We start from the raw sequence: 21,931 nt of genomic DNA on the forward strand, positions 1-21,931 counted from the left end.
CTTTTTGATCTAATCTGTACAGAGATTCCAGCAAAGAGAATAAAATTATGGAGCAGTTTTGTAGATAGATAGATACATACTTTATTTATCCCCTAGGGGTAATTCATGAATCAGAATCAAATTTTAGCCACATTTTTAAGGGTGGTAGGAGAAAAGCAGATGGAAGTCATGACGTCAAAGACAAGTGGACAGATTTACTATCGGCTATTGATTGATTACTGACATGATTCAACACCTGCTGGATGCTCGCTGCCGTTCCCAGTCAAGTTGTTGTTTTTTCTTTTACTTCTCTTCTGTTTACTGTTGTAGAAAAGTTTAGTTTTAAAGTACAACTCTTTGCATTAGACCAATATTTACATTATGACCAGCAATATTTGCACAATATACAGTATAATTCATGGACTACACAACACCTCAGGTCAGACCAAATCAAATCAATCACATTCATGTTTCATAGATTTTTTTTTTTTTTTTTTTTTTTTTAAAGCTTTTTCTTGGACAATGAAGGAAATGGGACCGAAAGTTTTATGATCAAAGCACATGCCTTTAGCTGCTTTGTTTACAGCCGTGTCTGTTTTCTGACCACCTCTCGTCTGTCCAGCACGACCAAAACAAGCACTTTCCACGTACAAAGAAACACCAGCAGCCTTATGTTTGATATTAATATTTAGCAAAATAAACTTTGTAGCGGAAGGTTTTATCCAGTATTGAGGAAACTGATTCAGAAAACCAAAGCATCTTCCACTGCCAGGATCTGAACATTATTATTCTAAGTACCTTGCTATAATAATTTATCAGAACACTATAGTTTTGAGTTTAACTCTTAAGGAATAACTGGATGTTTCAGTTTTCAGGTCACTTTCCCACCAAGATGCTGCCTTTATCCTTAATCTCTTCTACTACAATAATTATTGTTTTTATGCAACAAAGGACTTTTTAGAAGAAAAAAAAATTTTTATAGTACACTGTGATTGTAAATACATGATTTTGTTGTTTTTAAAAGGATGCAATAATTTATTTACCTTCTCTGTGCTTGGAAAATGTGTGATGTTATACAGATGTGTTCAAGTTTTAGTTCATTTTATTGTGAAAAGAATCAAGAAGGAGGAAAAAGACTCAAATCTGTGGCATCTGAGTGGAGTCATGTCGCACATGTTAAGCATTTTAGTTTATATAGACAGTATGTACATGTGTCAACATTATTGCATTGTCGCAGTTTGTTATAATCTGACAGTTTTACAGCAGAGGAGATGTACACGTGCACATATGTGGCGAAAACCAACATTTAAACGTTTCCAGGATTCAAGATGCTCCTCTGTTACTGAACCAGTCATGATGCGTTGTCTCTTCTGCTGCACCAAGGTGTCACACAAAGCTGCTTTTATATCATGACTTTATGCCAGTGATGCAGATTCTTGTGACCTATCATGACTAAACATATACCCAAGTGATGAGGAGATCTGCTGAGCCAAAGCCTGGACTCCCCTCCCTTCCTTTTGACCAGCCACCAAAAATATCTCTGTTGTTTGTTTTTATCTTCATTTGACTATAACATTTAGTCTAATGTTAATTTTATCTCCCAACATAAACGTTTATACTGTGTGTAAATCCTCTTTCAACAGGAGAATGTACACTTGTTTTTCCAGTTTATTAGGAACACCCAGCTACATTTAATAGTCACTCGTTTTCTGTTGAAACTGTTTCAGAGAGCTGTTGTGTTGTTGTGATCCAGATTTCACTTTAACAGCACCACAAACAGAACAACCACAACATCCTTCAAAATAATCACACAGCTGAATCAGCACCTCTCTAAAACAGTTTCAGTAAAAATTCATTACGATCTTCAAGAATAAATTGACAACTGTGTGTAATTCTGAAAAAATATTAATTTCCTATATATAAAATTAAAATTTATTTCAATTGTTATTATTTTGGCCTAAAAACAGACAAATTTGACAAATTGACTACTAACAAAAAAAGAAAAACCAGAATTAGCATAATAAGACTCCCCATGTGTGATTTATGTGTAATTCTAGAACATACACTCCTCAGGCTGTTAAACCCAGGGACAAAACTAAAGACAGGTCCTCGGTGCCTGAGACACAAAGAAACAACACATTTTGTTTTTATTTACAGTATCGGTGTGTTTCCTTCTGAAATGCACGCTACTGCTGTTAGTAATGTTTACTTAGTAATCTCTCTAGGTAAACACACAGATTGTCCTCCGTCTTGTTTGAGTCCACCAGCTGTTTGGATGTTTTCATGAATCTGTTGTGGAGTTTATTTCCACTGCATCTGGTTTTTGATACATATCAAATAGGTACATTAAGAGAAAAAAAACATAAATAAATAAAAAAGATGAATGAAAAATAGAGTTAAAGAGAAAAAGCTTCTCAATTGGAAGAGGTCATAAAACAATCTTTGTAGATAGATAGATACTTTATTTATCCCCTATGGGAAAGTCATGTAAGGTAGTGCATCAACTCCTATTGAAATACAATTGTTTTTGTGAATTTACATTGATGGACGTGGTGTTTGACAAGAATCAAAACTATACAAAATAAACTTGTTAATATCAGACCACAAATTCTGTGTGTAGTGTAATTATACATAATTCCTCCTTGCACCCACTAGGTGGCGCAAGGAAATAAATATTGGCTGTTGGTCTCTGGGCTTTCAAAATGGAAAGGCCAAAAAAAACCTAAAAAAAAAGTAATAACACACACACACACACACGTGTGTAAACCCAGTATGGTGGGTTTTAATTCAAACCAGTGATAATCATGAGTAATGAGTAATATGCATTATATTTTTGTGTATATCAGCAAAGCAATTAATTATTTCAAATTTGTTCCCTCCTTAATTCCCCAGTTTTCATAATTTTGTCTTAAAGTTTTTCATATTAGCAGATTAATTTAATTAAGATGACTCACTACATCCAATTATGTGAATATATAAATGAATTTGTTATTAAAAAATAAATAAATCATTCTATTATCCTAAATAATCGTCGTGTATACTCTTGAATATTTGTTTGTTATTGTTTGTTTGATCACTTGTTTTCTATTGCATTTACTTCCGTTGTAATTTCTTCAGTTACACACGGACATGTGTCTCTTAGTCTCTGTGTCCTCTTGGTGGTGTATGTTGACAGAGTAGTGGTAGTTTACTCAGAGGGTGTTTCTCCTGTTACCTGGACGGTGCTGGAGTTTGCATCAGATTTTCGGATGAATGACCCGGATGTTCTTGGTGTGAAGCCGGAAGTGCAGCAGGATTTGTCGTCCTCACGTCAACAAGACGTTCGCTCCCCGTTTATTTATACACTTTATACACAGCTTTATCTGAACGACAGCGTTTTAATTAGCATGATAAATGTTCCATATAAAGTAAGTAATAAACTATACTATTAGTTTATGGTTTGAATATATATATATACATATGTCTTTTCTCGACTATGAAACAACACAGTGACTTCAATTTATTTTTTCGTTTCAAAATGATGCCAAACCGCATTTAAATTTTAATAAATTTATAATGCCAGTGGAGCAGAGGTGGAAGAAGTTGCCTACTTAGATATTTTACTTCAGTAAAAGTAGAAATACTGCGGTGTAGAAATACTCTGAGCAGTAGAACTCAAAAGCCTACTTGTACAAAGTAAAAAACAAAACATATACCCTACTACCAAAAGTAAAAGTACTCATTATATATCATTATATTACTTTAATGCAGGTAAAGGCTCAGCTAATTTAACTACTTTATGTACTGCTATGGAGACAGTGAATTTCTCCCTGGGGATCAATAAAGTCTTATCTGATCTTAATAACCTACATCATAATATAGTTGATCAGATTCTTTCTGATAATTATTTTGTATATTAACAGACTTTTGCCACTTTTCTCTCATTTAATTTTCACGACACAGGAGTAATGTTAATTTTCTATTGACACTTCCTTTACTTTGCCCTTGACCTCACAGTTTCTCTTCTACTTTGCTTTACCACATACCACAGACCAGATTGCTTTTTTAAATGATGCCATTTGTAAATAACATGGTTCATAAAATACTACTGGACCAGAAACCTCACCACTTTCATATACTCAAAATACCCCTGACCCTATAAACATTTTTAGAAGAAAACACTTCACTCAGTAACAAGAGTAAACTCAAGTTTATTTTTACAGTCCAATATAACATACAGTATCAAGCAAAATAATGTGTATTATTTTCATTTTTATTATAGTATATGGGTAAAATAATGAAAGAGACTTTGAAAGGTACCAGGTCCAAAGAGAGATTTCCTCCTCCTGGGTCGACCTTAGGGTGCAATCAGAGCCGGTTTGTACCCCTCCCTGGACGCTGTGATATGTGAGTGATAAACACGTCACCTGCATGAGACTCTGGGTGTGAAACAAATGCAGACTGGACACCAAAAGGGAATACTTTGTTTGCAAGTGTGAAGTGGTTTGTTTCAAGTGTGGAGCAGTGGGGGTGTGTGGAGCTGTGGGGTGGGAGCAGCTAGAGACCGGAGTTGTGGAGCTGGCTGTGTGTTGCAAATGTGCTTCATTTGCATTAACTGTCCCCCCCCGGCTCAGGTTGTATTTACATGCAGTGTGCTGACATTGCAATTTAGATTGAGTTACCTTAAACTGCTTGTATGCACATGAATGCCAGAGCTGTGGCATTTTCTGAGAGTTGGCCCCAGCCAGAATCAGCTGAAGCCTTTTTTCTCCCTGCTCCCACACAGACACCAAGTCGTGTTTCTTAAAACTGCCAGGGATGAAGTGGGATTGGTTGATGCAGCTGCCCACCACAAACTACAAACTTAAACTAGAATCCATCGTGTGTTTAGGTAAATATGTAGATAGAATATTGTATGTGTGTCTATTTTCTGTATGAGGTGTCTCTATCTATATATCTATCGCCACATATTATATTGCCAAAAGTATGTGGACATGTGAACTTGTGTCTTTTTTAATGGTTTGGTCTCAGCACATCAGCTCCAGTTATGCTTAATATTAATGCCACAGCTCACAGTAATACCTTAGAGTAATGCTTCCCAACTCTTTAACTTTATTACTCCTAAGAATGAGTAATGTCTACTTGTGACCCCTCGTTAGATATGACAGTAAGTGATTTATCCTCCCATTTAATCATTTTTAGCTAACGAGTTGAAAATATGCAGTTTTTTTTCATATGAAACAAGCAAAGATTATTTAGTTTTAGTGATATTAATATACTTTATAGTGATAGTTTCCCATCTTTTTGGCTCACAACACCCTAAAGTAAAGTGACCTTTGTCACCAGTTGCATGTATCTAAAAGTATGATTTTTGTTTTACTTTTTTTTTTACTTGGATACATTTCAGAGGTAAAATGATGTAGGATTTCATAAGAAAAGAAATGAAATATTAGTGAAATATTGGGAAAGGGCATTATTTTGTGTAGCAGAAATATGTTTTGTCTCCCCTCCCATTCTGATGACCCTGTGACCCCTTAGGTCAACAGTGACCAGTCTCATTTATGCTTTAGTGGCTGAATGGGAGAAGTTTTTCAAAAGCTTATTGTTTTTAGGATAAACCTCATTTCATTTTCAAGAGAGTGGGTTGTTTATACAAAAAACATACACAGAAACACATACAAAAAAACATATATAGTAAAAAAAAAAAAAAAAAGAATACAAATAGTAATTGTCATGACATAAATTCATAATTATAAATGTGAATCTTAGAAGCAAAAAAGAATGATAATAATAAGAAGAATAAGATGATAAATAAAGAGCCAGAAAGCAACAGAAGCAAATATAGCCGTATACATATCTATCTGTCTATCTATCTATCTATGTAAATGTGTCTGTACTAACGAACATGTTTTTTCTCAGTCTGTAGTTAAATGTTCAGATCTCTCTCGTTGCTATAACCACCACTCATACCCGATGACTCATCCCTGACGTGCTGCCAGGGACCGACTGCCAGTCTGCCCGTTGAATCACATTCTCCCTTTCACACACTCACACTGAAGCACACACGCTCAGACTTCCCCCTCTCTCCTGCCCTGTTCTAGTTAGTGCCTGGAATAAGAGCCCAGCTGTTGTACTTCGCTCTGTTCAGTCATCAGATCATTAGACGCTGAAACACTGTGAGTGGTCAAAGTTTCACTTGTCCTGTACAGTATCTTAACATCTGTGTCATGGATTGGCACAGCTTTTGGAACAGATATTCATTAGTGACTTTAGTGATCCCCTGACTTTAGCGCCACAATGATAGATAGATAGATAGATAGATAGATAGATAGATAGATAATACTGGATTGGTAGACACTGTTCTGTTCCTGTGCGTCACTGTGAATACCGAGTTCACCTCTGGGTCTGTGCTAACTTTCTCTGCTCCACCCTTTGTAGGCTAGAAACCTCCTCACTTCACATCCTCCCTGTCACCTGTCTCTTCACCTCCTCCTGTGTCTCTTTACTGCTTCACCTCTGTCAGCCTAATTAAACCTATAAACAACCACTTCGTATCAAGAAAAAGCAATGCTCCCAAAATGTCCAAGATTTCACTCTGGATCCAGGCAGACACGTCTCACAAACGTTTTTGCGGCTCGGATTGTCAGTGTAAAATCTGATTGTTTTACCTTTCTGTACACACAACCGGACACTTCCTGTGAACGCCACAACACATGGAAGGCTGCATTAATGTTTTCCAGGAAAGCTTGTGTGTGTGTTGCTTTTAAGTCAAGACTGAAAACATCACTTTCTAGATGTTTATTTTGAGTAATACTGCTGCTTTTTAGTGGCCAGTCATCTTTGCACACCTGTACAGAGACAGGTGCGTAGGAGAAGCAGTGATGAGCCAAGATAAAAATTATCTCCTGCACACAGCCAACAACTATGTCTCTGTGAAGTGATCTTCATCAGATAAAAACCTGTGTTCTCTCTTCTATTTTTTTTCTTTTCTTCAGAATGTAATTCATGTCATAAGGGTAAATCTTTTGTGGGTCCCTGAATATGTAGTCTTCATGGTTAAATGACACATGATTCTGTTTGATACCTTTGTTTCTGAGCCAGTTTGGGCCTGTAGTTGTTTGTAATGTAATAAAAAAAGAAAGTTTAAACACTGCTGTAAGTTCTTTGGATGCATAAATCACAGAAACTATGATAGCTATGGTGATTTCTGTCACATGTCTTATTGATGGACCGTATATAAAGCAACTGGAGACAATGTCAGACACTCCCTGATGAAGGAAAGAAAGCCAGAGGTGTAACCGGAGAAGAGTTATATGACCTATTTAATTTTTATGGACTAACTATCTTCAAGGATCAGAATCACAAATAAGTCAAGTCTCTTTACGGTGGATCAAAGAAGACCTTGTGGCTACACCCAGATCTCCTCTGGCCCTGGATCACCTGAGGGTCCTCCAGGAGGAACTGCAAGGTGTTTCTCGGGGCGGGGCAGGGGACGACACCTGGACTATACCTTGATTAACCTGCTGCCACTGTGTCTTGACTCAGGGGCGGATAAATGGCAGAAAATTGCCTGATAATGAAGCTGTTTCTGCTGCTGCTGCTACCGAGTCATTCTGGTGCTAATTTTAACTGGCTCAGACCACATTTTTAAGCCTGTAGTTATGAATGGCAGTTACGCAACACTGCAACAGCCTGAGTTGTTGGAAAAGATTTAAAAGTACATTATGCTTTGTTTTCTGTGTTGTCAATTACAGGTGTGGCTCTTCACATACAGCTGTCGTGCAGGTTACGGTGTTCTGTGGATTAAAACACACATTTACTGAGGATCTAAATTTTACATTTTGACCTCCTCTTCTATACCTTCTACTGTAGTAACTTAAATTTTCTTTCTCTGGCTTCAGCAGAAGGAAATATAATTCATTTTACCCTAACTCTTTGTGACTCCTTTAGCAAGTTGCTGCTCTCTTTCTGCCTTTATCTCTTCCCTCCTCTCACCATATCTCCGCCAGCCAGTCTCTTACCCCCTCCCTCTCTCTCAGGCCCTTCGCTCTGAGCTGAGTGAAAACAGCAGCTGCCAAGTCGAAGTGGCTGTTACCTGAACTGGAGGGAAAGCCAAGCAAGTAGTTAGTGTGTGTGTGTGTTTGTGTGTGTGTGCGTGTGTGTGCGTGTGTGTGCGTGTGTGTACGTGTGTGTGTGCGTGTGTGTGTGCGTGTGTGTGTGTATCAAGGCATGCCAGCTGCCTCTATACTGGGCAACATGCCACAGTGATGGTGGAAGAGGCAGAATCTGACCTCCTGACCCCCAAGCAGCATCCTAACAACAAACAGGCCTATTACTTAGGTTTATTCCACCTATTTCTTAGCTGAGTTTGACATTTTAATCAGTCTACTCCTTAACTCTTATCAATAAGGTGTATTAGACAGCTTTAATACGTGAATATGAGTGGGACTGTGTGAATTTAAACCAAGTTTGTGCAGAAAATTTGAGAAAAAAATCTTCAAATTAGTCATTCACTCTCTGCACCAGAATATTCCAAACTGACCATAAATTTAAGACACTTTAAAGACGGCCAGAGGAGAATCAGAGGATGTTTGGTTGTAAATTAGTAAAGCAGCTGACCCTGATCATAGAATCCACCCTGAATAATCACTTTTAATTAAGTTAAAACCTTGTACACACGTCTGTTGTTAATGTCAATGCCCGGCAGATAAGGTGTCTTGAAAACAGCATGAGTTTGTCTTTTCAGGATCTGGCATGTGTTTGAATGCAAATCTTGTTCGGATTTAGATAATCTTGTCAGGCTGAGGAGTCGTCCCAGTGTTACCAGGGGGGTGGGGGTGGAAGGTGAGCTTTGTGCTGCTATGGCCTTGAGTGTAGGTAAATTAGATGCACCTACAGGCTGAAAGACATTAACTGTTGATGTTTAAATAAATCAGGGCTGATTATTTTTCTTCATTAATCAGTGACCCATTTTGCCTAATTTTTTCGATCTGGCAACTTCTCACAGCTCAAATCAATGTATTAAGTTGCTCATATTATTTGACCTTCAGTCCAAAACCCAGATACTTTCAGTTTATTGTCATATATGACAAACAAAGCATCAGATCCTAACATTTGAGAAGCTGGAGCCTGAGTATGTTTATGTTTTGCTTAAATACTAATAGGATGAATTGGTTTTATATATATATATGCTTTGATGCCCATGAAAAACACAAAATCAATGAATTATGAATAAATAAAAGACGAATTATTCTGTGTAAATGTCATGAAGAAGCTGTTGAAAATACATCCTGTTGTGTTATTATACAGTTTTTGTTTAGCTGCTGCATATTATAATAGGGCATGGTTGTATTTGGTTATCATGTATTTTTAAACTATATTTTACATATGTTGTGTCTGACTTGGTGCCATACTTTAGGGTCTTACAATGTTTGTTCTGCCTGACATGTAAAATGTGTTTATTTAATATATTTTCTAAAAGAGGTCAAAAACATCTTCCAGAGAAACCAGTGTGTTTCTGTCATGTGTCCATCAATAAAACTCGAGGATTTAAGCGTATAAATCATTTAAATAACCATTAAGCTGTTTATCAGAACGATCAGTATGTTTCTGGATCATTATCATCATCTTGTTAACAGCATCTCTGCTGGGTTTTTCGTTTTTGTCAGTGCTGAGGCTGAATTCACAGTCCCCTGGTGAGACATCATACATGTTTCAGGCGGTTCATCCGGTGGCGTGCTGACGTTTTTTGCAGGAATGTGTGTGATTTGCGGGGTTTGCACCGGGGAGGGCGACGGGAAGTCAGGCCGCCTCCCATTCGGTATAAAACCTCCCAGTCCAGCCCCAGTCTTCCTCTTTCTGTTACCTGGCTAGGGGCAGCAGCTTTGGTGAAAACCCAGAAACACCGGTAAGTTCAACATTGATTCATAAGCGATATAGCGAGCCAGAGTAAGGCCTTTACCTGTTTTTCATCTTTAATTAGAATTAGTTTGGAGTTTTTCATTCGAGTTGAGTGTTAATTTTTTTCACAGCAAACTTTGCCTTTTCGGTTATGTAACTTCACACTAACCTGTGGAATTTTATTTGGAGCAATTAGCCATAAAAGTTTGACTAGTTATCACCTATCGTTTGCTAACTTGATCAATGCCAGCGTCTTTTGTGTGTTTATTGAGCTTTAACTGGGTTATATTTAAGATTTGAACTAAAAGCGAAGGTTTTATGAGGGAGGAGAAAATGTGGGGGAAAAGCGAACAAAGACGGGAATGCTGAAAGCGCATATCCGAGGATGCTGGAATGGCATATCTTCCTTCTCTCCCCTCCATGAAACAACTGCACGTATTCTCCAGTGACAGGTGTTGGGAGTCTGGACGAGATAGCTTGTGAATATTTGGCAATCTTTGTAACTTTATACGACGTGGCCCACGGAGGAACACGTGTCTCGGCTGGCCTGTGGCCGAGTGAGGCCTACCAGCAGCCGCTGCCTGTTCGCGACACGAATCGTGTGCCGCTACTGTTGAATAACGATGGCTGTTTTTAACTGTTTTTGGGTTTATTCTAAATGTGAACTTCACTGGCTCCCGTTTTTTTTAAATGGACTACCGCCAGAGTAGTGTTCAAATAAAGCCGGGCCCACAATATCATGGATCAGTTACCGTCACATCACTGTCCCCTCCGGCTAGCCGTTAAACATTGGTCTGATAAATTACTGTTGGTGTTAAAATTACAGCTAACGGTCGTGTCAACTTTTTTTCGTGACAGAAACTACAACAATGGGAAAGGAAAAGACCCACATCAACATCGTGGTCATTGGCCATGTCGACTCCGGCAAATCCACCACCACCGGTCACCTGATCTACAAGTGCGGAGGAATCGACAAGAGAACCATCGAGAAGTTCGAGAAGGAAGCCGCCGAGGTGAGCATAAATATACATTTATATTTTTTGTCTTGACAACCGTTATAGTCAATCCAAGATGGCGGCGTCAGCGTGCCTTCTCGGAGCTGATCCCTGCCGCCCGGCACGAGGGTGTAGCATCTGTGTGCGCGCACGCTGGGTGGGGCCTAACGCGAGCAGCGCTGACTGTGACTGTGCACTTTATTCAGTCCAGGCCTCCGACTGTCGAAGGCAGAATACTGAACATACAGTGAACTAAAGTTAAAAATTCAAAAACTTAGGAATGTGTTTAGTTTAGTCTCTGTACTAGTTTGACTGAGTGACTGCAGTAAAAAATGAATGAATTTAAATCTAGATTCAGTTTCTATGCACAAGGAATTGGTTTAGGGTTGAAATTCACCTAATTTGACATGTTTTTCAATTCATTGGCTGTCATATCAGGAAACATGAAGAAAAATTAAAGCCAGTGCCCTACAACAATGGTGACATTATTTAATGCCTGGTTTTATTGTCAGCCACCCACAACTTGTACAATTACTGAGCCATCAAAACAAGCAGTTGGCTTTCTAACTATGGTTGTGTGTACAGTCTAGTTTTTATCCAAAATTTTTTAACAGAGCCAACACAATGACCTCTATTACCTGTATCAAATCAATTGACAGTTAAATCTAATCAAATGTGTTGCTCCACAGATGGGCAAGGGCTCCTTCAAGTATGCCTGGGTGCTGGACAAACTGAAGGCCGAGCGTGAGCGTGGTATCACCATCGATATCGCTCTGTGGAAGTTCGAGACCAGCAAGTACTACGTGACCATCATTGATGCCCCTGGACACAGGGACTTCATCAAGAACATGATCACTGGTACCTCTCAGGTAATCATCACATTTAAAGCGACATAGAGCCAAAGCTGCATTTGATCCAGCTTTAGTGTATATAGAAGGTGACTTACATATGATTTTGCTCTTAGGCTGACTGCGCTGTGCTGATCGTTGCCGCTGGTGTTGGTGAGTTTGAGGCTGGTATCTCCAAGAACGGCCAGACCCGTGAGCACGCCCTGCTGGCCTTCACCCTCGGTGTGAAGCAGCTCATCGTTGGTGTCAACAAGATGGACTCCACCGAGCCCCCTTACAGCCAGGCCCGTTTTGAGGAAATCACCAAGGAAGTGAGCACCTACATCAAGAAGATCGGCTACACCCCCGCCACTGTTGCCTTTGTCCCCATCTCTGGATGGCACGGAGACAACATGCTGGAGACCAGTGAAAAGGTGAGGAAATGATATAGTGAGGAAAGCTGTTTATGGATTTCATTTTTTGGGAGGGGCGGCTAACCTGATTGTGAGCTACAACTAATTTTTATTTTTATTTTTTTTTTTACTTTGAATCTGTCTGTGTAGATGGGCTGGTTCAAGGGATGGAAGATTGAGCGCAAGGAGGGTAATGCCAGCGGAACCACACTGCTGGAGGCCTTGGATGCCATCCTGCCCCCCAGCCGTCCCACTGAGAAGCCCCTCCGTCTGCCCCTGCAGGACGTCTACAAAATTGGCGGTAAGAATGGAGTAACATTTTATTACCAAAGATGGTGGTATGATTATGAACCGCTCAAATTGTCTATCTGAAATACTTAACCAATTTACTTTTCTCAGGTATTGGAACTGTCCCCGTCGGTCGTGTTGAGACCGGTGTCCTGAAGCCTGGCATGGTCGTCACCTTTGCTCCCCCCAACCTGACCACTGAGGTGAAGTCTGTGGAGATGCACCACGAGTCTCTGCCTGAGGCTGTCCCTGGTGACAACGTTGGTTTCAACATCAAGAACGTGTCCGTCAAAGAAATCCGTCGTGGATACGTGGCTGGTGACAGCAAGAACGACCCACCCAAGGCTGCTGACAGCTTCAACGCCCAGGTTGGAATTGTGAACTGGAATGGACAACTTCCATGTTTGGGTTAAGTTGCATTTGCAGACTGCTAATCTTAAATGTGTCCATAGGTCATCATCCTGAACCACCCTGGCCAGATCAATGAGGGTTATGCCCCAGTGCTGGATTGCCACACCGCTCACATTGCCTGCAAGTTCAAGGAGCTCATCGAGAAGATTGACCGTCGTTCCGGCAAGAAGCTTGAGGACCACCCCAAGTTCGTCAAGTCTGGAGATGCCGCCATTGTTAAACTCATTCCACAGAAGCCCATGGTTGTGGAGCCCTTCTCCAACTACGCTCCCCTTGGTAAGTTTTGCACTAGAGGTCCATTGTACACCCTTTTAGATATGCTTAATCATGCTCAATACTTGCGCAACTAAAATAAAACATGTTACTCACCTCCCTTCTATTTCCAGGTCGTTTTGCCGTGCGTGACATGAGGCAGACCGTGGCTGTCGGTGTCATCAAGGCTGTTGATGTCAAGGAAATCTCCGGAAAGACAACCAAGGCTGCAGAGAAGGCCCAGAAGAAGAAATGAATGGTCGTGCAGGACATCCAGCAACAAGATGTGTGCCGGCAGCAGCGGGCCACTCCTACTTCTTCCCCCCACCCTGGATCACCTTCTCTGAGGCAGGGCTCTCTACTCAAGGACTGGCTTATGCTGATTAAAACCCATCGCAAAAGTTTTCGCAGGAAAAAAGAACTCTGTGGCATTGTCACTTACCTGAATCACATGACGGTGCCTCTTAGTTAAGTTTAAGTTGGAAATGGTTTAGAACTGTATCTTGATGTTAATGCCACAAATTTAATTGGAAATGAAGCTGCTGGTAACTAATAAAAATAAATGTCTTTGAAAAAATTGAAATTGGCCTGTCTTGTCTTCATCCTCTAGTGTTGCAGTTGGGTGTAGTTTCCCCTGTCACAGGCGAGCCTCTCTATTCTGTGTTGCAGCTGTTTTTGACCATGCTATCCGTGTCCGGTGATGCACTTGTCAACCAATCGCCTCGATAGGAGTTATGCAGCCCCAGCCAATAGCACCCCTTATTTTTTAGTCTGACAGCAAGAAGAGCATGCACAGCCCTCCCTCTCTTCTGGTTCAGTATAAAAACTCTGGACAGATCACATTCTGTCCTTTTTTCCCTCCGCTCCAAATCAGGGGACGTCTTATTTGCTGTGCACAGGTTGGTGAAATCTATTTAATCGACTCTTGAAGCTAAAAATGCATAGTCACTCAGGAGCTGAGGTAGTATTCAGGGTAGGGCATTTTAAAACAGCTTATTTTGACCTGAGCCAGAAAATAACTGAATCTAGACCAAAGACCAGATGTTGTTTGGCTAATTTTATATTTTAGTGTGGTTATACTAAAAAGGTTAAAACATGCAAGCTCACCTTTTTGTATTTCTCATCCAAACTGGTATGGAATGTCGTTCTTATTCAGCTTGATCTTATGAAGCTTAATATTCCTGGATTTTCAAAAACCCGCTAATTAGGGAACAGTTACTGTGAACTTGACTATAAATGAGTTGCCAGATTTTTCTTTCTGCCAGTCATGGTAGTCCTTTCTACGCTCGTGAACGCGCACCCTTCCACCCCAGTGCTGGCTGTAAGGTGGCTAGGGTGCGCGCTTGCATCAGTTGGTAACATGGCGGCTCTGCGCTCCCGGCGCAACATGGAGGCCGAGTAGCCGGCATCGAGCACATGCTGCATGACTCACCAGTGTCGCTTTCCGGCGGCGTGAACGAGCATCGTCAATGACAGTTTCATTAGAAAAGAGTTTCCGATTTCATGTAGTTTCCCCACTTTGTCCCTGTGAAGTCAGTAAAGCTACAAAAACGAAAATTTACGTTTATTACGCAGGTACAGTGGCATTTAATGCTGCATTCAAGCAATGTCAGCGGAATGGAAAACACCCTTTGCTTGGTAGTGTTAAGGCATTATGCCAAGGTGGTTATCGTTTGTGTTAACCTTGGTTGAATGGTTAAGCGACCTCAATTAGCTGCTGTCCTTACGCATTTGTCATAGTTTATTAGCTCAATCGAGTGAATTATTGTTAATATTAGGCGTTATTTTTACGCAACTGCCAGCGATGGTGCATTTAGTACTATTCTGCTAACAGTTAACTATATATACGATAACTGTTTGTTTTTCAGCAAGTGGGAGATTTCAGTGATGTTAGAAATTCCCTATTTCTCCTATTTGGAGTTACAAGATTTTGGGTTCCAAGTTATGAGGCTAAAGTGAACGGAATCGTAATCTTGGTGTAAATGATGGGACGTGAACGTGGCATTGGGCCAGCTACCTAATGATCGATGCACCACACATCATATTACATGTTATGGGTGTTGTCATCTTATTTTTGATCGAGTCAGCGTATGAGGAACCTCCCTAGAAAACCCACGCTATTTTGAGACAAATTTAAACCTGATATTTAATTTTAAGTCAAGTTAACTTCCCTAACCCACCGTGGTGTTTATTAATTTGATTAGCTTCTCAGCAACTCCCTAACGTCACCTGATTTCGGTCCCAAAGAGCTAACTTGGGACAGTTTACAGCCTGATATACTTAATTTTAACGTCGACATATCTGTTCATCATGTCTTTATAGACAGTAAATCGAAATGGGAAAGGAAAAGACCCACATCAACATCGTGGTCATTGGCCATGTCGACTCCGGCAAATCCACCACCACCGGTCACCTGATCTACAAGTGCGGAGGAATCGACAAGAGAACCATCGAGAAGTTCGAGAAGGAAGCCGCCGAGGTTTGTGTTGACGATACCAGAGGCCTACATTTAAAGTTTTTAACACACAGTCACATTGTATGGGACATGTGGATGAAACCACAGGGACACAGACAACGAATTTTCATTAGAAATGGTGGGTAAGGGGTGTGGTGGGAACTGCACACTGATATTAGCTGGTTAAAGCCGCCACCTACTGTTCGAAGATGTGCACTGTTCTCATCACTGTAACAAATTATCCTGTTAAAATTTGAAGCTGCTAATCATATTTTTTATCTCACATAAAAGTCGAAACTTAATGTGTCATAGGTTAATATAAGTAGCACAAATGAGTCTCTAATATATCTATATTACATGCAGCTATAACCATTATCCCTCTTGGATACATGATTAAGTAAATATTAGAATAAATGACAACATTAGAGCTGAAGCAATTAGTCGATGAAAGGATTAGTTGCTCAACAAAATAAATATTTGGCAACTATTTTGGTTGTTGATCAATCGTGTCAATCATTTCTAAAGCAAAAATAGTGAATCAATGCTAAATACTTTCTGATTCCAGCTTCTCAAATGAGAGGATTTCCTGCTTTTCTTTATCACATATTGTCAACTAAATATTTTTTGATATTCGGCCTTATGGTCAAACAAAACAGGACATTTTCAGTTGTGATGGGATTTTTTTCAAATCACATTTACACTACATGAAATATTAGACAGATTATATAGGTACACTCAAATAAGGCAACTTAGAAACTTTAAATTATTCCACACATTAGCCTGATGGTTTAGAAGAAACTACACATTAAAAATCACAGGAGCAAATAATATTCCTACCTGTTGGACGGTTAAATATTGTAAAGTAAAAGAAAGAATGTATATTGAAATAGACACAGTGTAGTAAAGTGAGCTGATTAGCAGCTTCAAACATATGGTAATAGTAGTATAGTAATAGTAGTAGTCTCCCAGCTTTAGATTATATTTTATTTTGGTAAATCCCTTAATTTAATGCTTTGATAGCAGCACTGAAACTCAGGCATCATATTGGCAAAGATATTTAAAAAAAAAAAAAAAAATCAAACCTTACCCAGCCCTACAGGACTAGATGCTGATCATCAATGTAGTAATAAATTACACTTCTAGGGATTAGCTCATGATTAGTATTTGTATTACCGTGATGAACACACAAGCATTATGTAATGTAATGTAAACAGTGACTGTTCTATTTACAGTGAGCACCTATTTAGAAACTATGCTCAGATGGCAGAGGAAGGGGTGATGGGTGACACTTGCTATTTCTATAAGGTTCAAAGCAACAACAAAAATGTGTGTCATTAAATTAGTCCCATTACATATCGTAAATTCAGTTGTAATTAACTGAAACTTTAGGTTTCTCATGTCTATTAGCAGATGGCAACAGAAAAAACTCCAATAAGAGGAATTTTGCTGTTTTTCTGCCAAAAGAGGCATAATTTTATTTTAAAATGTCTTCAGTTAATATTTCTGACTGATTCATACATTTCCCCTTTATTTCCTGCTTTATTTGTGCTGACTTAATCACAATAGATGGGCAAGGGCTCCTTCAAGTATGCCTGGGTGCTGGACAAACTGAAGGCCGAGCGTGAGCGTGGTATCACCATCGATATCGCTCTGTGGAAGTTCGAGACCAGCAAGTACTACGTGACCATCATTGATGCCCCTGGACACAGGGACTTCATCAAGAACATGATCACTGGTACCTCTCAGGTAAAAGCAAACGTTTTAATCTTTTCTGAACTGACTTACAACATTAGTCTATGCGTGCCTGTGTTTTACAAAGTTCTTCCTGTTCAGGCTGACTGCGCTGTGCTGGTCGTTGCCGCTGGTGTTGGTGAGTTTGAGGCTGGTATCTCCAAGAACGGCCAGACCCGTGAGCACGCCCTGCTGGCCTACACTCTGGGTGTGAAACAGCTCATCGTTGGTGTCAACAAGATGGACTCCACCGAGCCCCCTTACAGCCAGGCCCGTTTTGAGGAAATCACCAAGGAAGTGAGCACCTACATCAAGAAGATCGGCTACAACCCCGCCACTGTTGCCTTTGTCCCCATCTCTGGATGGCACGGAGACAACATGCTGGAGGCCAGTGACAAGGTGAGGGACTTATGACAGGCTAAGATTAAGTTGGTGTGTAGGAAACTCCTGAACCTTACCTCAAATCAAATTCCTGTGAATCAGTCCATCATATATCTGTGATAACGACTCAGATTTATGTGATTTCTATTCCCTTTTTTTGGTTTCAATCATCACTTCATCACCTGTGCCCTCTTTCCCTGTCTCCCCTTTCTGTGCCTGTGTCTGAACTCTCCCTTTCAGATGGGCTGGTTCAAGGGCTGGAAGATTGAGCGTAAAGAGGGTGGTGCCACTGGTACTACCCTGCTGGAGGCTCTGGACTCCATCCTGCCCCCCAGCCGTCCCACTGACAAGCCCCTGCGTCTGCCCCTGCAGGACGTCTACAAGATTGGTGGTAAGTATTCTCACATAATGTCCTGTACACCCAACACGACATCACGTCAACCCTTTAAAATGAAGAGCGTATTAGAAACACGCTGCCTCCCGCTCACTCTCAGGTATTGGAACTGTCCCCGTCGGTCGTGTTGAGACCGGTGTCCTGAAGCCTGGCATGGTCGTCACCTTTGCTCCCCCCAACCTGACCACTGAGGTGAAGTCTGTGGAGATGCACCACGAGTCTCTGCCTGAAGCTCTCCCCGGTGACAACGTCGGCTTCAACGTCAAGAACGTGTCCGTCAAGGAGATCCGTCGTGGAAACGTGGCTGGTGACAGCAAGAATGACCCACCCCAGGCTGCTGATAACTTCACCGCTCAGGTGAGTGTCAGGGAAACCAACGAGGAAGAAAATAAAGATGAATAGAAGGAAGCAGGCAATCGGAGGAACTCGACTTGGATTGCTTTGTGATCTGTTAATCTTCAGGATTATCTCGGCTTCGCTTTGAGGGATTTTATGTTTATCTATTTGCACAGACGTTATGGTAACAGTAGTTCCCTTCATTTCAACCAGTCATTAAAAACATACTACACAAAGCAATACAACATCAAACAAAACATGTGGAGTAGAAAAGAAAAAATATATAAAATGAAAATAATGATAAATCAAGACAGAAGTTTGAACACATTAAATGATAAAAACATATTTTTTAAGTATTTTAAACGTTATTAAAGAGGAAGACAACTTCAGAGTTGTGCTTCGTGAATTCCAGAGATGACGACTTCTGAATTTGATAAAGAATTGATGATTGGAAGCGCAACAATAAGGTTAAATGAAAGTCCTTTGAGCGCCTCATTGAATGAGAGCGAATGCCAGAAAATAAGAGAAAAAGATTGTTAAATGTACCTGGAAGGTTTTGCTTGTGATTTATAAATTTGAACATAAACACACAATACTTTAAATTTCCTAAACAAAGGTGCAGATGGCTCTTGACTAGTGGAGTTTGAAATCGTTCTTAAAAACCTTTTCTGTATTAAACGTGTCTGATTGAGTTGTGAAGGACGTGTAGCAGCCAAAACAATATTGCAATAAGTGATATATGGATAGATAGAACTAAAACTACACTACAGAATTAAATCATTTCAACAGAAAGCCTGTGTTTTAAGATGACGGCGTGGGCTTTCAAAGAAGTGGGCTGTTTGAAGGCAGTAGGGTCTAATGGAGGCTGCTGTCGAGTTGCATTGTGGAATCAGGATATCTCCTTCTTCTTAAAGAAGACTTCTTCAAAATCTGATTCTTGTCAGTCCCCCAAATTTACAGAAGTGCAATACTAAATCACTGTGGTGCATCTTTAAATTAAGGAAGGAAGATTTGCTCTCTGTGAAATTTTATTGTGGTCTGAAGAGGCGTTTACTTCTGTCTATAAAGCTCTCTCATCCTCTGTAAACCACCAGCACAAACTGTATGATATATATCTCAGGCCAAGTGAGAAGTGAGCGCTTGATGCCACAACTCTCACTAACAGCTGATATCTAAATATAATTCCCTGGTCCGAATCGAACCAGGGGTGATGCTCCTATCTGGTATTTACCTCAACCATTAAGCTGCTAGCGACTGCTATTTTTAACTATACATAACTATTCCTGTTAAAAAGTTATTATCATTTAGCTTCTCTGTTAAACCACAAAACAGTTTATCTTCATCTCCTCCTCTGGCAGAATAACTCAGAGGAAACCAGCACCGGTCAGATCTCAGGTGTTGCTCCTCTAACCTCTCTAACCTCCATGTCTCTTCCCCTCGTCTCTGCAGGTCATCATCCTGAACCACCCCGGCCAGATCTCCCAGGGTTACGCCCCCGTGCTGGACTGCCACACCGCTCACATCGCCTGCAAGTTCAGCGAGCTGAAGGAGAAGATCGACCGTCGTTCCGGCAAGAAGCTTGAGGATAACCCCAAGGCTCTTAAGTCTGGAGACGCCGCCATCATCACCATGGTGCCTGGAAAACCCATGTGTGTTGAGAGCTTCTCCCAGTATCCCCCACTGGGTGAGTAAAACACTGTGTTTGTTTTGTTGATGAAAGAATTTGTTAAACTGTATTTTAAAGCCAAAAACTCAGTTAATGCATCTTTAAGTTTCTCTGCAGATTTAATCACTTATAATCTACATTCTCCAATAAGCCTGTTAGTTGTGCAGAATTACTATCTAGAGTTTTTTTTAACGATGTTTGGTTAAAGACAGGGAGGTCAGGAGCAGCAATATCTGTTTTTATTTAACATATTAATCAAATAATTCGCAGATGTTTGTTTAAATTGTGATACAAATAACAAATTTGTGTGTGCAAATATCTCATGTCAGTTATTAAATAAAGTTTACATCACACCATCTCATTAAAGTTTTCAGAGAGGTGAAATATACACTTTGTGTTAAATAAGATTTTAATGATTAATCAGCCACTGATAAAGAATAACAAGGGCGATGATCATTTAAATGAACAGTTTCCAGATTTGCACAGGGCCAATCAACCCTCTTGACTTTCACCTAGTCAGGAGTCATGATTCAGAATCTAATCAAATCATTTGTTTTCATCACGGCTGATTGTTAATAAAGATTCAGGCTAAAATGAGCATCAAATGTAAAAATATGAAAATTGAAATGATTTTCATTCTGTTAATTTGCCTAGTTAAATGTGTTTTAGTAAAATGTACTTTGTATAATTACTGTCCACCAGTTTTATTGTAAACACTGATGCAATTTATGTCAAAAATTAATATTTTTGATCAGTTTTTAATTTACTTATAATATATATATACTGTATTTATACTAATTCCACATATGCATTTTAAGCTTTATAGCCCTTGATATGTTTCTTTCCTTTTCATCTGTTTATGTACTTGTTGACCCTGGTGGTGACAGTTGCTCTTACAGTTGCTCCCTTCATTTTATGGATCTGAGCTTGAAACATGTTGTTTAAGCTTCTCACTGACTCCTCTGTTTGTGCCATTTCTTGTCTCTTCCTCTCAGGTCGCTTCGCTGTGCGTGACATGAGGCAGACCGTGGCTGTCGGCGTCATCAAGTCCGTCGAGAAGAAGCTCCCCTCCGGTGGAAAGGTCACCAAGTCTGCACAGAAGGCCGAGAAGAAGAAATGAATTCTCATGCAGGACGTCCAACAAAAAGTCATGTCTCAGCAGCAGCGGGCCGACCCATCCTTCCTTCTTCTTCCCTGCTACCCAGCGCCGTCTTCTCTGAGGCACAGCTCTTTACTTAAGGACTGGCTTATGCTGATTAAAACCCATCGCAAAAGTTTCCGCAGGAAAGGAAGGCATGTGCCTTTTAGGGGAAACTGTGATCATGATTAAGTTGAAGCCAAAACAATAAAAATCTTAAACATTGCCAAATTAAAATGTTTCTTTTGTGTTTTAATATATTAGTGTTAGAAGAAACTGCTTCACACACACACACACACTTCACCCACAACTACAGTCGGTCAGAAAGGTCAAAACACACTGATTATCAGTTTTCAGCCTGTTCTCATGAAATTGTAAGATGATAAGGGATTATATGTTTTCTTTTTTTCTAATCGACTTTTTGTTTCTTTTCCAAAAAAAAAATCACACAGTAAGACACAAACCGAGAAGAGGTATCGATAATAATGATAAAAACAATTCAACTAAGAACACCAAAGACAGGGAAGAAAAAAAAATGACACACACATTGGTATCACCTGGTTAGCCATTGAATATTATATTCATATAGGGGCCCCATATTTTCCAAAAACCTTCCTACCTATTGTTTAATTTAAAAATGAATTATAGTTCATCATAGTTGGCTATTTTGGTCATTTCTCCCAACCAGCCGTTGAAAGCGATGATATTTTTTGTTTTCCAGTGCCTGAGCACAATCCTACAACCTGTGGTCAGAGCCAGTCGTAGAGTTTCTGTACCATCAATCTC

The 21,931-nt window shown here is 40.0% G+C and overlaps 2 protein-coding genes across 2 annotated transcripts; both read left to right on the top strand.

The window, feature by feature from the left end:
* The first annotated feature begins 9,791 nt into the window (after positions 1–9,791).
* Positions 9,792–13,627, top strand: LOC111220817 (elongation factor 1-alpha). The gene is made up of 8 exons (XM_022744048.1): positions 9,792–9,865; positions 10,717–10,871; positions 11,543–11,722; positions 11,818–12,114; positions 12,244–12,394; positions 12,493–12,749; positions 12,834–13,068; positions 13,179–13,627. Exons 2-8 carry the CDS (start codon positions 10,728–10,730, stop codon positions 13,298–13,300), a joined length of 1,386 nt encoding a protein of 461 aa, XP_022599769.1. The 5' UTR covers positions 9,792–9,865; positions 10,717–10,727; the 3' UTR covers positions 13,301–13,627.
* A 238-nt stretch (positions 13,628–13,865) lies between these two features.
* Positions 13,866–21,382, top strand: LOC111220816 (elongation factor 1-alpha). The gene is made up of 8 exons (XM_022744047.1): positions 13,866–13,943; positions 15,367–15,523; positions 17,066–17,245; positions 17,333–17,629; positions 17,852–18,002; positions 18,106–18,362; positions 19,791–20,025; positions 21,003–21,382. The coding sequence occupies exons 2-8, from the start codon at positions 15,380–15,382 to the stop codon at positions 21,125–21,127; spliced, it is 1,389 nt and encodes a 462-aa protein (XP_022599768.1). The 5' UTR covers positions 13,866–13,943; positions 15,367–15,379; the 3' UTR covers positions 21,128–21,382.
* Positions 21,383–21,931: the final 549 nt, after the last annotated feature.

The sequence above is a fragment of the Seriola dumerili genome, unplaced genomic scaffold (assembly GCF_002260705.1).
Source record: "Seriola dumerili isolate Sdu_G_001 unplaced genomic scaffold, Sdu_1.0 BDQW01000078.1, whole genome shotgun sequence".
Taxonomy (NCBI): domain Eukaryota; kingdom Metazoa; phylum Chordata; class Actinopteri; order Carangiformes; family Carangidae; genus Seriola; species Seriola dumerili.

Bases quoted from the DNA above. Each gene is read 5' to 3' on its own strand.
- LOC111220817 (XM_022744048.1), top strand. From the start codon at position 10,728: ATGGGAAAGGAAAAGACCCACATCAACATCGTGGTCATTGGCCATGTC. The intron at 10,872-11,542 runs GTGAGCATAAAT...GTTGCTCCACAG, and splicing joins TCGAGAAGGAAGCCGCCGAG to ATGGGCAAGGGCTCCTTCAA. The intron at 13,069-13,178 runs GTAAGTTTTGCA...TTCTATTTCCAG, and splicing joins CTCCAACTACGCTCCCCTTG to GTCGTTTTGCCGTGCGTGAC.
- LOC111220816 (XM_022744047.1), top strand. From the start codon at position 15,380: ATGGGAAAGGAAAAGACCCACATCAACATCGTGGTCATTGGCCATGTC. The intron at 17,630-17,851 runs GTGAGGGACTTA...TCTCCCTTTCAG, and splicing joins TGCTGGAGGCCAGTGACAAG to ATGGGCTGGTTCAAGGGCTG. The intron at 20,026-21,002 runs GTGAGTAAAACA...TCTTCCTCTCAG, and splicing joins CTCCCAGTATCCCCCACTGG to GTCGCTTCGCTGTGCGTGAC.